This window comes from Chlorocebus sabaeus, chromosome 12, assembly GCF_047675955.1.
Source record: "Chlorocebus sabaeus isolate Y175 chromosome 12, mChlSab1.0.hap1, whole genome shotgun sequence".
Lineage (NCBI taxonomy): Eukaryota > Metazoa > Chordata > Mammalia > Primates > Cercopithecidae > Chlorocebus > Chlorocebus sabaeus.
The window spans coordinates 47,948,776-47,963,662 of NC_132915.1; the positions used below are offsets into that span (position 1 = coordinate 47,948,776).

The 14,887-nt window shown below is 39.3% G+C and overlaps 1 protein-coding gene across 3 annotated transcripts in view; it reads left to right on the forward strand.

Annotated features, from left to right (window-relative positions):
- Window positions 1-14,887, forward strand: part of ADAMTSL1 (ADAMTS like 1) — a 419,132-nt gene that overhangs the window by 149,393 nt on the left and 254,852 nt on the right. For all 3 annotated transcript variants that reach the window (XM_007969153.3, XM_007969155.3, XM_007969154.3), the window contains exon 5: window positions 1,304-1,430. In XM_007969153.3, the coding sequence (XP_007967344.3) occupies window positions 1,304-1,430 (127 nt within the window). The remainder of the gene's footprint in view (window positions 1-1,303; window positions 1,431-14,887) is intronic.

The window sequence follows — 14,887 nt, forward strand, 5'->3', positions numbered from 1 at the left end:
AACTCAGATATTGGAAAGTAAAGAGGAAAGACACAAATGGCATTGCCCACATACTTTATAAAAGCCTGTGATGTCGTTAAGCCTGATTTGGACCAGGCGTAAATGTTTCACTAGAAGTCTTTAGAACTTGACTGCTTATTAGCTAAGTGACCTTGGGTAAGATTCATGGCCTCAACTATAGAATGGAGATATCTTACTTGCATGGCTCTTTTGAGAATGAATGAGGTATTTGTACTGTGCCTGGTACAGGACAGGATAAGGCAAATGACAGGGTCTTAGTGGTGTTCATCCCTGCTGCCCTTCATGCAACCCTCCTCTTCCTCACACACACACACACACTAAGTTCGTATCTGTTTGCTGACTGTCTTCTTTTTTTTAAGCTGGAGTGCTAGCTAGAAAAGGAAGTATTTTCATTATCACTCAGCAAATATTTTTTGAGGGCCTACAGTTGACTAAGCACTGTTCTCATTGCTTGGAATACATTAATTAACCCAAGATACAAATCACCCACCCTTATGCAGCTTACATTCTAAGGAACCATGTGGAACATGGAGATCGTTTATAAAATGTTTCCTGCTACCATTACCTCTTGGTTGTAGCTTTTGTCATTTGGGTGAATCGTAATTCTTAACATAGGAGTTATTCTTGAATTAGGCCCTAAAACATCAATAATTCAGGATCTTTTTGTTTCTCTTACTTTCTTTTTTTTTTTTTTTTTTTTTTTTGAGACAGAGTCTCGCTCTGTCACCCAGGCTGGAGTGCAGTGGCCGGATCTCAGCTCACTGCAAGCTCTGCCTCCCAGGTTCACGCCATTCTCCTGCCTCAGCCTCCTGAGTAGCTGGGACTACAGGCGCCCGCCACCGCGCCCGGCTGGTTTTTTGTATTTTTTAGTAGAGATGGGGTTTCACCGTGTTAGCCAGGATGGTCTCGATCTACTGACCTCGTGATCCACCCGTCTCGGCCTCCCAAAATGCTGGGATTACAGGCCTGAGCCACTGCGCCCGGCCTGTTTCTCTTACTTTCTTCCCATCATTCCCTACCCTGCTCCCTATTCTCTTTCATTCTCTTTCTTTTACCCTTCTTTCTATTTGTATATCTGAACTTTGAAAACATCTTTACCCATGCTACCTTTTTTTCTTTCCTAGCTTGATTCAAATTCCAGTTGAATTCAGTCCCCTTCATGGGCAGTATGTTTTAGGCCCCTCAGGGATGAAGGGAGGGTTGTTTTGTGGTGATTGGCCTCGTAGTGGATTCTGCCATCAGTAGGTGCTTGGTTGAATTACACATCTCTCTTTCTTGTTAGATCGTGGGCTGTGATCACCAGCTGGGAAGCACCGTCAAGGAAGATAACTGTGGGGTCTGCAACGGAGATGGGTCCACCTGCCGGCTGGTCCGAGGGCAGTATAAATCCCAGCTCTCCGCAACCAAATGTAAGACACACAGAGATGGGTGACCTTTGGACTTGTTCATTGATCCTCCCCTGGCTTAGGTCTGGCCCCACTAAACAGCCAGGGAACAACACATCCACCAAAATGATGATGAACCTGAAAATGTAGAAGGCCTCATGCTCTGGCATGTGAATTAGCTTAGGTGGGACAAGTCAGGTTACCAGCTGCAGTTCCAAAGAGGAAACCTGTCCTTCTGAGGCACATCAGGAGTGAGCCAGACATGGGGCTACAAATCCTCTCTGTGCAAACATGAGCTTTGCTGTCCAACATGAGGACAGACTGTATCCCAGCTCCTGCATGATGTGTGGTGTGCTATGCCTGGTGGAAGATAGCAGGGAGAGTGGGAAGATAACACAAATTCACTCCTGTCACTGTGAAGTCACATGGCCTTCATTTACAAGATGGCCTTTGGTCAGTACTGAAACAAGTTCTTTCAGAATTAATGTAGGGCAGTGATTACGTGAAGTTTTGGTTTTTTGGTTTTTGGGTTTTGTGTGTGTGTGTGTGTGTGTGTTTTTTTGAGACCAGGTCTCTCATGCTGTCACCCAGGCTAGAGTACAATGGGGAGATCTCAGCTCACTGCAACCTCCGCTTCCCGCGTTCAAGCGATTCTCCTGCCTCAACCTTGCAAGTAGCTGGGATTACAGGCACATGCCACCACACCCGGCTAATTTTTGTATTTTTAGTACAGACAGGGTTTCATCATGCTGGCCAGGCTGGTCTTGAACTCCTGACCTCAAGCAATCCACCCGTCTCAGCCTCCCAAAGTGAGAGATTACAGGCACGAGCCACTGCACCCAGGCTATATGAAGTTTTGTATTGACCTTTGTGTCCTGATATCTCATTACTAGCAAAAAAAAAAGTATGCTTATTATACATGTACTTGCTGAGAACTTCACACAATCATCCTCTGTAATTGTTATAACAACCTCATGAGCAAAGTACTATTAATCCCCATGTTATGGATGAGATAACTGAAGCTTAGCCAGATTATGGGACTTGCACAGAGTCACACAGTTGTAATGGAGCCAAGATTGGAGCTCAGAGTCTGATTCCAGAGCCTAAGCACTTACTTGTTCCTCTGCACTGGTCACAGCCCTGCCGATAGTCTCTGTGGTGGGACATTTGCAAAGCAGATAGAGGGATCAAGGGAAGGTGCCCCAGATGTCTACCCAGTCGGGTCCTGCTAGGATAGATGGGACAAGTTCTCATGTACCTAAGCCAAAAACGGAGTCATTAATCTGAGACATTTTATGATACACAGTCCTCTGTGACCAGCACTGTTCTAGGCACTGCAGCAGATACAGATAGAAATAAGACAGCCCTTGTCTTAAAGACATGCATTTTTAGAATTATTTTGGCGTTGCTTGGCATATTGTCTCCAGATTTCGCTACTATGCAGAATCCTTCAATAGATCCCTGATTGAGTATTTCTTTCCACATGTCTCTCTGGCTTGGGAAATGAGAATGAATATCTTTACTGAATGTGTTTTGTTATCTTTACTTGTTGACTAGCTGGAAGAAAACAATTGACATATGGGGAGTTTGTTGCTTTAAATGGACTTACAGGTCAAGGAAGAAAGGCAGATGCAGTTATTCTGGTATGCAGTGGAGAAATATTCTTAGAAGTCCTGAAAAGGCAGCTTGCCAAAGGATTAGCCTCGAGGTAAAAAGAGGGGGCAGAAAGAAAGAACAGGGACTTCTAAACACATGAAAAATTGGAGATACCAGTTTAGGGAACTCTGTACATTCTAACTCCGTTGGAAGCAGTGGAAAATGTAATTCTGCAAAAATAAATAAAATAAAATAGATTTAAAAGATTCTGGCATATAGAATAAAGAATGAGATAACTTAGACATTGATATAATACATTTAGGCAAGATTTTTCTTTGGTCATGTCTGTTGGTAGCTTCTTCTATAAGATGAAAAATTTCTAAAGTTAGAAGATGGAAACCAGAAATGGATAGAGGCATAATTCTCTTGTAAATCATGGTTGGATGTTAGGAAAGAGTTACATTTAAAAGATCACTCTTAAGAACTCTTCAAGGAATGCTAGAAGAATTAAAATCTTTCTAATTATTTCTGTCTTGTATCTGAATCAGTTTTCATTATCTAGGAATCTAGGAATTACTGTTAGGTACAAAAGGGAATGTCATGCATGTGTGCAGTAATGGCTGTATAGTGTCTTGGGAGCATGTTTTTAATGGTAAAGATGTTTCTTTATTCTCATGCCCATACCTTCTTGTTCTCATAGAGGAGCTAGACTACTATACTCAGATAGACATTCCTCTTACCATACTGTTAGGGAGGGATGGGTAACCTCTGGGGCCTGAATCACAAAACAAAGATGGAGAAGCTCCGAAGGAAAAAACTGAAGCAAATTGAGAGCCCTATATAATCTCCAAGTCTACAAATAAATACCTCAATGAAAAGTGCCCTATTCAAGACCAACAGTGGGTGAATTATATAATACACAACCTGATGATTATACATAACGGCAAAATGCAATTGATTCGTTTACCTTAGCACTGATGATGCCTCATGACAAAATGATTGATATCAATAAAGCCCAGCGTATGCATGCATCTCACCACAATCTATAGCAGATGCTGAACAAACTGCCTCACTTATGTTTTCTCCACCCTAGAAGAATCTTCCATCTTATATTTACGGACTGTGAGGCGACCCACTGGCAGGGAATATGAGGCTGCTCTGCAGGGCCCCGTGGAGCGGCCAGGTGAGCAGTTCTCCATGCCTGGAGGAGTCCTGCCAGATCTCTCCCCTGTCTTCTGCCAAAAGGCACCGTCAGCTCGCCACATGCTCTCTTCAAACTTCTGGCACTCAGATTCCCCACATTGAACTCATTTTCTTTCTGAACTTATATCCAAGTTTTTTTTTTTCCCCCGTATGTTATCAAGCCTCAGAGGAGCAAAGCAAAAACAGGAGAGTGGAGAAAGACCATGGTAGAAAGTGCCAGAAGGATAAAGAGAAGTAGGAAAAGTTTATCAAATGGCTGCCATTTGCTGGTGACTTTTTAAAAATCATCTTGTTATTGAAAGACATTACAATTGCCTAATACAAATACAGACAATGGAAATAGAGCGAGGTCAAAGTACTCTTTCTCCTTTCTTAAAGGAAAAGACTGCCCACTGGTAGCACTCAGCCGTTTCATTTTTCCTAGTTACTTCCCAACTCCCCCAGCCCAACAAAAATAGTAAAATATAGCTAACATTACCTTGCTTTTGATTCTTGAAATTTAAAGGCTCATTTCTCACAAGATGTATTGACTTATACTATATTATATATTTTCCAAGTATACTCAGAATATTCTTAGGGCTAGAGCCAGCCTATTTGCTATCAATTTGATATTTCCAGCTTTGTGGAGCTCTCATATGTATCTGTATGTTTTGAAATCACCTGGAGATCCTAAAGCTCTCTCTCTCTACCTTCCTTGCATGGTGAGGTCACTTAACTAATTTATATCAAGATAAAATTAAGCTTAAGCTTTTAATACTTACAAATGTGCTCTCAGACTGTGGCTTATGCTGATGTATGATGGCTATGGGTAAACATATTCTTGAACTATCATTCCACCTCAAAGATTTTGAGGTAAAGTACGCTTATAATAAAACACAGGCCTCTATGCTATAAAGTACAAAATACATATGGATTTTTTTAAAGAAAGCACAAAACATTAAAGAAATTTCCACTTGCTCCTGGATGTTTCAGGCTATCCTCACAAGCCACGCAAGGATATATTCATTCAACAGCACATATTTAATGGGCACCTGCTATGTGCTGAGGAACTGTTCTAGGTGCTGGAAACACAGCACAGAACAAAACAGACAAAATCCGTTTATCTTCCTAGGAGCCATGGAAAAAACAAACCAGAGCAGGAGAACAGGAAATGGGTATAGGCTGCCAAGCACGGGTGATGCAGGGGAGCTGCAGTTTTCAGTAAGTTAATAAAGAAAGGGCTCACTGATAACATGGCATTTGAACAAGGATCTAAGGGAAGTGAAAAGAGGTCACCATGCAAAAGTCAGGGAGAAGAAAATTCTAGGATATATTTGGGATATATTTCAGGAAGAACAAAGAAGCCAGTGTGACTAAAATGAGATAAGTTTCAAAAAGGCTAGAGAAAATGATGTGAGGCAGGGGGAAGAACGGCACAGATATTGTGGGGTTTTGTAAGTCTGAATGAAATGGGACGTCGTTGGAGGATTTTGAACAGAGGAATGACTTGATCAGATTTCTGCTATACTGAGAGTAGACTGTAGTTGGAAAGACATTACACTAAGCCAGGCCACAGATGACAGTGACTTGGACTGTACCAGTAGCCGTGGCAATGATGAGAAGTGATCCAATTCTAGATACACTGCACCTGTAGTTATTTATTTGTTCATTTATTTCCTTCCCTCCTTCCCTCCCTCCTTCCTTTCTTTCCTTTCTTTCCTTTCTTTCTCTCTCTCTCTCTCTTTCTCTCTTCCTCCCTTCCTTCCTTCCTTCCTTCCTTCCTTCCTTCCTTCCTTCCTTCCTTCCTTCCTTCCTTTCTTTCTTTCTTTCTTTCTTTCTTTCTTTCTTTCTTTCTTTCTTTTCTTTCTTTTCTTTGAAACAGGGTCTCACTCTGTCTCTGAGGCTTCCGTGCAGTGGCACAATCACAGTTCAGCTCATTGCAGCCTTGACCTGCTGGACTCAGGTGATCCTCCCACTTCAGCCTCCCCGAGTAGCTGGGATTACAGGTGCACACCACCACACCTGGCTAATTTGTGTATTTTTAGTAGAGATGGGGTTTTGCCATGTTGGCCAGTCTGGTCTCAAACTCATGGCCTCAAGTGATCTGCCCACCTTAACCTCCCAAAGTGTTGGGATTGCAGGTGTGAGCCATGGCACCTGGCCAGCATTTTATATTTTAGCCATTCTTATCAGTGAGTAGTGGTATCTCATACTTGTTTTTATTTGCATATTCCTAACAGCTAATAATGTTAACATCTTTTCATGTTGCATTAGCTTGCAATTGATGCTGTAACTAATTACCACAGACTAAGTGATTTAAAGCAACACAGATTTATTATTTGATGGTTCTGGGGGCGTCAGAAAACTGAAATAGGTTTCAGTGGGCTAAAAACAAGGTATTTGCAGAACTCATCTCTAGAAGCATTGAAGGAGAATATCTTTTTCTTCAATTTTGATTTTCCTGCTCCTGGAGCCTATGCACATTCTTTGGCATCTTCAAAGCCAGTAGTGTAGCATCTTCAGATCTCTCTCTGACTCAAGCTTCCTCTTCTGCCTGCCTCTTGTATATTAAAGAATGTTTGTGATTACATTGAGTCCACTCAGATCATCCAGGATAATTGCTTAATTTTAAGGTCAGCTGATTAGCAATCTTAATTCCATTAGCAATCTTAATTTCCTCTGCCCACATAATATCACACATTCCCAGATTTAAGGACTTATTTAGCAGGGGAGAGGGATACATTAGTCTACTTACCACAGTGTGCTTTGTTCATCTTTTGCATAGTGTCATTTCAAGTCTTTTGCTCATTTTTAAAAAATGTGTTGCTTGACTTTATCTTGTTGAGTTTTGGGAGTTCTTTACATGTTTTCTAGGTACAAGTCCTTTGTGGGATATTTGAATTGGAAATATTTTCTCCATCATAGCTTTTTTCTTCAAAATTGCTTAATGTTATCTTTCACAGAGCAAAAGCTTTTCATTTAGATGAAGACTAGGCTATCATTTTTATCTTTTATGGCTCATACTTTTAATGTCATGTCTAAGAACTTCTTGCCTAAGACCAGGATGCAAAGATTTTCTCTTATGTTTTCTTGCAGAAATACATTTCACCTTTAGATCAGTGACCTATTTTCAGTTATTTTTAGTATAAGATGTAAGTTTGACAGGTAGGTTGAATTTTTTTTGTATAGATGCCCAGTTCTTCCAGTACCATTTGTTGAAAAGACAACCTTTTCTCTTTTGAATTGCCTTTAAACCTTGTCAAAAATCTATTGCCACTTCTGTGTGGGTCTGTTTCTGGACTGTATTCTGATATGTGTCTGTCTCTTCATCAGTACTCCATTTTTTTTTTTTATTACTGTGGCTTTAAGGTAAATCTTAAAATGAGGTAGTGTGATTTCTCCAACTTTATTCTTGTTTTCAAATTCATTTGGCTATTCTATTCTGAGTCTTTGCCTTTCCATATAAATTTTACTATCTGCTTGTCCATATCTACAAAAACTCTTGCTGGGATTGTTGTGTTAATTCTACAGATTGATTTGGAGGGAGTAGGAATTGGCATCTTTACCATGTTAAGTCACTCAATCTGTAAGGTATGAGAATTTTATGTCTCTGTTTATTTAGGTCTTGTTTTATCTCTTTGATTAGCCTTTATTAGCTTTCAGCATGAAGATCACATATACTTTAGTTAGATTTACACCTGTTGTATTTTTTTGTAACTATTGCAAATGGCATTATATTCTCTTTTTTAAAATTAGAGGTGAGGTTTCACTATGTTGCCCAGACTGAAGTGCAGTGGCTATTCACAGATGTAATGACAGCACACTACAGACCCACATTCAGATCAAGTGATCTACCTGCCTCAGCCTCCCAAGTAGCTGGGACTACAGGAGTTACTGCGCTTGGCTTGGCATTGTATTCTTTGTTTCCATTTCCAATTATATATTGCTAGTTCATAGAAACATGATTGATTTTTGTGTGTTAGTCGTGTATTATGTAAACTTGATAAACTCAATACCTCTGAGTTTTTTGGTAGATGACTGGGATTTTCTCAATAAACAATCATGTTGTTTACAAATAAGAGTGGTTTTGCCTCTTTTCAATTTGTAAGCCACTCTTTTTTTTTTTTTTTTTTTTTTTTGTAGTCTTATTGTACTGGCTACGCATGCAATACAATAGTGAATAGGAATGATGACGATGGAGATCCTTATCTTATTCCCAATCTTAAGAGGAAAGCATTCAGTTTCTCACCACTGAGTATGATGTTAGCTGTAGGTTTTTATAAATGCCCTTTATCAGGTTGAGGAAGTTCCCTTCCTTTCCTGGTTTGCTTGGAGTTATTATCATGAAGGGATGATGAATTTTATTAAATTCTCTTTTACCTCAACTGACAAAATCGTGGTTTTTCTTTAGACTGTTATTGTGATGAATTACATTAATTGGTTTTTAAATAACCAACTTTGCATTTCTGGGATAAACTGTACTTGGTCATGCTGTATTATTCTTCGTATAGATTTCTGGTTTGATTTGGCAGTATTTTGCTGAGGCTTTTTATCTGTGTTCATGAGAGATACTGGTCAGTCGTATTCTTTTATGTATTTGTTTGGTGTTAGTATTAGCACAAAATGGCCTCAAATGATGAGTTGAGAAGTAATCTCTTGTCTTCTTTTTTCTGGAGGAGACTGTATAGAATTGATGTTATTTCTTCTTTAAGTGGTTGGTACCATGCCCCAGTGAAATTTTCTGGATCTGGAGATTTATTTTTCAGTATGTGACCTTATGAACATATGGAACACCGTTATAGTAACTATTTTAATGTCCATTCTGTGTTTGGATTGATTGATTTTTCACTTTAATATGTGCTGTATTTTTTTTTTTGTTTGTTTCTTTGCATGCCTCGTATTTTTTGACTGGATGCCAGACATTACAAATTTTACTTTTTTGGGTACTAGATATTTTTGTATTTCTATAAATATCCTTGAGCTGTGTTCTGGGAGCAGTTAAGTTACTGAAATCAGTTTGAACCTTTGAGGTCTTAAAATGTGGTAGACAGGACCAAAGCCATGTTTGGTCTAGAGCTAATTGTACCCTTTTACTGAGGCAGGACCTTTCTGAGTATACTACTCAATGTTCCATGACTTACAAAGTTTGTCACTTTGGGTGATGGGATAAGATACTATTCTCAGCCCTGTATGAGCACCATGTACTCTTCTCTGTAATTCTTTTGTGTAGTTCTTACCCCAGGCCAGGTGATTTCCTCACACTTATGTATTGATTGCTATGCTGCTGGCTACTTTAAGGAAACCCTCTTGGGTCTCCAGAGTTGGCTTCCTGTATAGCTCTCTCCTTTCTGTTACTTTGTCCCAGAAATTCTAACCATTTTGGTCTCCTTGGACTCTTGGCTTTGTCTCCTCAATTCAGGGAATCTACTGAGCTCTACTAGCCTTCCTACTTCCAAAGCTGTAGCCTGGGAACTCTACCAAGGCAGTGAGCTGAGGCAATGTTGGGCCTTACCTGATTTGTTTCCTGAGTGTACAGAATTGCTGCCCTTGTTTGCCTGATGTTCACTAACTTAAAAACCATGGTTTCATCTGACTCTTTAATTGTTTTAGGCAGAATATTAAATCTGGTTCCTGTTAGTTCATCTTTGTCAGAAGCAGAAGTCTTGGTGCTGGGCTCTCCATTCCACTCTGCAGTTACACAGAGCTAGCCAGCTTTTGACTCCTTCTGTGGCAGTGTAGTTAAGCACCTCTAATTCTGATTCCTCATCTCCCCTCAACCTCCACAGCCATTTGATTCCTAGAGGTTGAATGTGTTCCAATATTGTCTTAGTACTTTCTCCCAAGCAGCTGACACTCATTTTGTGAGTCTGATACTGGGTGTTTTGATGTTATCACCTCTGCAGGCAAAGGTATCTATGTCAGGATTATTGCCTGAGTGAGAATATAAGATACTACTGATTGTGAGATGTATTCTGATTTCATATATGTTAAGGCATGAAAAGTTGTCCCTCTTGGAATCAATGAAATAGGGTATTTTGACAATAGAACTTTTTAACTGATTAGATATAAAGATGAAGTATAGGATGCCTCCAAGGTTTCTGGTCTAGGCAAATGGAAGGATGAAGTCCTCCAGATGGGAATGAGGAGGGCATCTTATGTGGCCTGTCCAGTATATATCTTCTGTTGTGCAATTACAGATAAACCAGGGAGAAAATTGAAAGCCTCAGATGCTCAACTTCTTATTTTGTTGGATGTATTTTAAGAGTAATAAAACTGTCATGAAGATGTAAAATATACCATTTAAATCTCCTCAAGATTGGCAAACTATTTTTATATGTGGTCAATTGTATTTTAAAATGGCTCTTTCATTTTTAAAAATAAAATAAAATTTAGTATCAGCTCCATAGGCATAGAGGGAAGAGTCTTTAAAAACATGAACTTATCAATGGATCTAAAAATAAGATAAACTCAGATATCAGAATAGGAAATTCTGTCTTTTCAAAATATTGTCCTCATCACCTTCCTCTGATACAGCTGTGAATCACACAGAACATCCACATATGACAAGATTTTAAAACAGATATAAAATGTTCTATATAGAAAGTTGTGTGATATACATATAGATAAATAATTTTTAAAGAATTCTCTTACATACAAACCTTGGGAACGATTTTCTTGAGAAAAGACATTTGCAACCCATATCTATGAAATGACAGAATTTATGATTCCCACGGAAAGTTTGTCCGTTGAATGGAGAAAGGAGTTATCTGGTATCTGGAGCAGATCATTTAGAATTGTTGATTAATAAGCTAGAAATATGTCCTGAAGACTGGCATCATGGTTCAGTCAACAAAGCCAGAATAGATTAGGGCAGATGCACTTGATCCTAGAACAGTGCGCCTTTGTAGGAAAGGGCACCCAGAGGAATGTGCAGCACGGTGGGAGAGGATGTGGCCCCTGCCTCACCAGCTATACTAATGGCATTAATCACCAAGGAGGCAGGTGTTGCAATCAAATTGCTCTCACATCCTGAGAAATCTTAAACACCACTCTGTGCACAACATTCTAATAGATGCCAAGTAGAAGCATCTTCCAATCCATCCCAAATCATTGAGGATTTATCAGCAAGTGAGACAATTATTAATACCTAAACAACTCAAAAGTGGCTTTTTATGAATATGCAGAAAATGAAATTTTTAATTGTTTTTCCTATTTTGTTTTTTGTTAAAGTAAGAGTACTGTTACTTTACGTATGTTCTAAGATATATCAGCTGACTTTAACAGATGACACACATAAGAAAACGTTTTTATGAATAAACATCTTAGGTATACAATGGGTTAAATAAACTGAAATAGGTTTCTTTGGTGCAGGGCTCCTAAAAAATGAATGAATGTGCTTTGGGAATTTCATCTGTGGGGTGTAATATTTTGTATTTCCCCCATGTTTTATCTTAGATTCCTTTTTCAGGACCATCTTGTGGGACTAGTGCTTTGTTTATCTTCTTTGTCACTGAAACCCTAGTACCTAGCATGCAGCCTGACACTAAAAGACCCTCAAAAAATATTTGTGGAATAAAGTAATGAATTTGCAGATCGTTTAATGACTTGCCAGGGGTCCATCAGCCCTTTTCAGAATAATATATAAGAGAAGGCTGTGGCTCTTCCTAGTTCTGTGCCATGTGCTGCCAACTGCTACAGTTTGTACCAGCCTGAGTTGCTTCATTTCTCTTGACTAGGTGAGTGCCAGGGGCATCACAAAATACTCTTTCACCTGGTCTACTTTCTCCATATACCCTCTTCTTCAACTTTCTAGGAGGTTCTTCTCTTTTTGGGGACCATGCAAATATTACCACACCCTGTCTTCTTTAGGGAACATACAGATACTACAGCATCAGCCAAAAGCTAGGGTATTAATGTTCCACTGTATGGAATGCAAGTCACTTCCCAGCAGAGCAAGAGGGAGGCTGCATGAGCTGTGTGGGGGTCAGAAGACTGCTGCTGAGCATGGCAGGGCCAAACAGAAAGCTTTCCTTTTACTTGCACTTTATTTGACCTGTGGGTAAACAAAGACTTTCTATTTCTAGAAAGTGCCATTGTTTTAACTGCTTTGAGTTTCTTTTGCAAACTTAAAAAGTCATGTCTTTATGCAAGGCATTTAAAGCTCTGTAGGCCCAGTCTTGGCCGGGCGTGGTGGCTCGCTCCAGTAATCCCAGCACTTTGGGAGGCCGAGGTGGGTGGATCATGAGGTTGGGAGTTCAAGACCAGCCTGGCCAAGATGGTGAAACCCCATCTCTACTAAAAAATACAAAAATTAGCCGAGTGCAGTGGCAGGAGTCTGTAATCCCAGCTACTTGAGGCTGAGGCAGGAGAATCGCTTGAACCCAGGTGGTGGAGGTTGCAGTGGGTCAAGATTGCAATCAAGCCACTGCACTCCAGCCTGGATAACAAAGTAAGACTCCATCTCAAAAAGCAAACAAACAAAAAAAGCTCTGTAGGCCTAGTCCTAACATTTTGTTGTTGTTGTTCCTTTTCTATGTTCCCCTTACACTTTTTTTCTGTTGTTGTTCTTATATACCACAAACTCTTAGCTCTCTGAAATTCAACAACATATGCCATTAAAAACAGCTATAAGCTTTTAGCATGAGTGGAATATTCAACTTTGTAGAGAACTTGATAATATAACCTCTCTGAGGAAGGAATTGGGAGAATATGATTCTTCTTTCTCATTCAACAGGTAATGTGCTAGGGGCCTTGGAGAGTTGAAACACAATAAAAAATAGTTTTTCAGTCCCTGTCCTTTAAGAGATTTGGAGTAGAGGGAGGAAAATAATGTTTACAGAATACTTACTGTGTTCCAGGCTATACATCCATATATCTAGATTCATGTCTGTATTTATATCTAGTCACAACAATAGTATAAGGCAAGTTTTGTTTTCCCTGTTTTACAAATGAGGAAACTGAAGATCAGAGAAGTCAGGTAACTTCTGAGATTCACTAATTTAAACTAAATTCTCCTAAAGATAGGATGATAATATTAGGTTCAGAGAACTTGAGTAACAATTGGGATTCTCTTATTTAACCTAAATCCTGCCAATGATAGGATAATTATGTACACTATTAAAAAAATATGTCTGAACAGGCCAGGTGCAGTGGCTTACCTGTGCAATCCCAGCACTTTGGGAGGCCAAGGCAGATTGGATCTCATGAGTTCAGGAGTTCAAAAAAAGCCTAGGCAACATGGCAAAACCACATCTCTACAAAATTACAAAAATTATCTAGGCCTAGTGGTGTGCACCTGTAGTCCCAGCTACTTGGGGTGCTGAAGTAGGAGGATCTCTTGAGCCCGGCAAGCTGAGGCTGCAGTGAGCTGTGATCATGCCACTGCACTCTAGTCTGGGTGACAAAGTGAGACCCTATCTCAAAATAATAATAATAATAAGGGCCTGGCGCAGTGGCTCACGCCTGTAATCCCAGCACTTTGGGAGGCTGAGGTGGGCAGATCATGAGGTCAGGAGTTCGAGACCAGCCTGGCCAACATGGTGAAACCCCATCTCTACTAAAAATACAAAAATTAGCCGGGTGTGATGGTAGGCACCTGTAATCCTAGATACTTGGGAGGCTGAGGCAGAAGAATTGCTTGAACCCGGGAAGCAAAGGTTGCATTGAGCCAAGATGGCACCACTGCACTCCAGCCTGGGCAACAGAGGGGGACACCTCAAAAAAAAAAAAAAAAAAAAATATATATATATATATATATATATAAGATAAGTAGTATGAACAAAGAATCACACAGGGCTTCTGAATATGCTGGTAAATATTTTTAAACCTACCTTTCTCTTGTCTTCTGAAGTGCCTTCCTATCCATTTGATCTCAGACTATGCATTATACTTCCCAGAAATTTCATTTCTTTATCAGAAAATCCTCTATGCTAATGTCAGAAGTTTTGGGTGAGGGAGTAAATAGTATAATTTAGGTGAAATTGAAACTCTACAGCACCATAAAAATATAAGATACTGTCATTACAAATGGAGTTCTGAATAAGAATACCTATGATATATTTGAGATGCATATTAGCTCTAATTTTTAAAAATGTCTGCTTCTAATGAATTTAAGCTCAATTTATAAATAGAGTGAAAAGAAATCCATTATAAAGTGATCTGTGGTTCAGTCGATTTCTAAAAAAATATTTTTAAATAGAGTGTGTGTAGAGAAATGTTAAAAACATTTATGGGGTACTCACTACATATAGTTTTAGGGATAGATGTTGTGAAGGATATTTAAGAACTAGAAGGCATGATTTCTGCCCCTGGGGTTTCAGAGCATACAAATATATCTTCCCTTTCTCTTATCTGTTCTGCTCATCCAGGATACTCTGCTGGAGAGAAGTCCAGATTTTGATGTAATAAATTCATCCTTTGAACATTAGAATGTATTTTTATGTTTTAATCAGCACAAGTGTTTTTGATCATATAAGACCAGATTTTAAAATCAAAAATGAAAACTTGCAAACTGATTTTTCAGTATATCAAAATTCCTATTTTTTAAAAGGCCACATCCTCCAGGAGTTAACTAGTGACTAGCATCTTTGGCATATTTTATTTTGAGGAAAGTGAAAATGTTAGTTTCTAAATAATGGCCTTCACATTTCAAACACTTAAAAAACTGTAATTTTTAAGGTATGTAAGTCCATGCCTTTATTTAG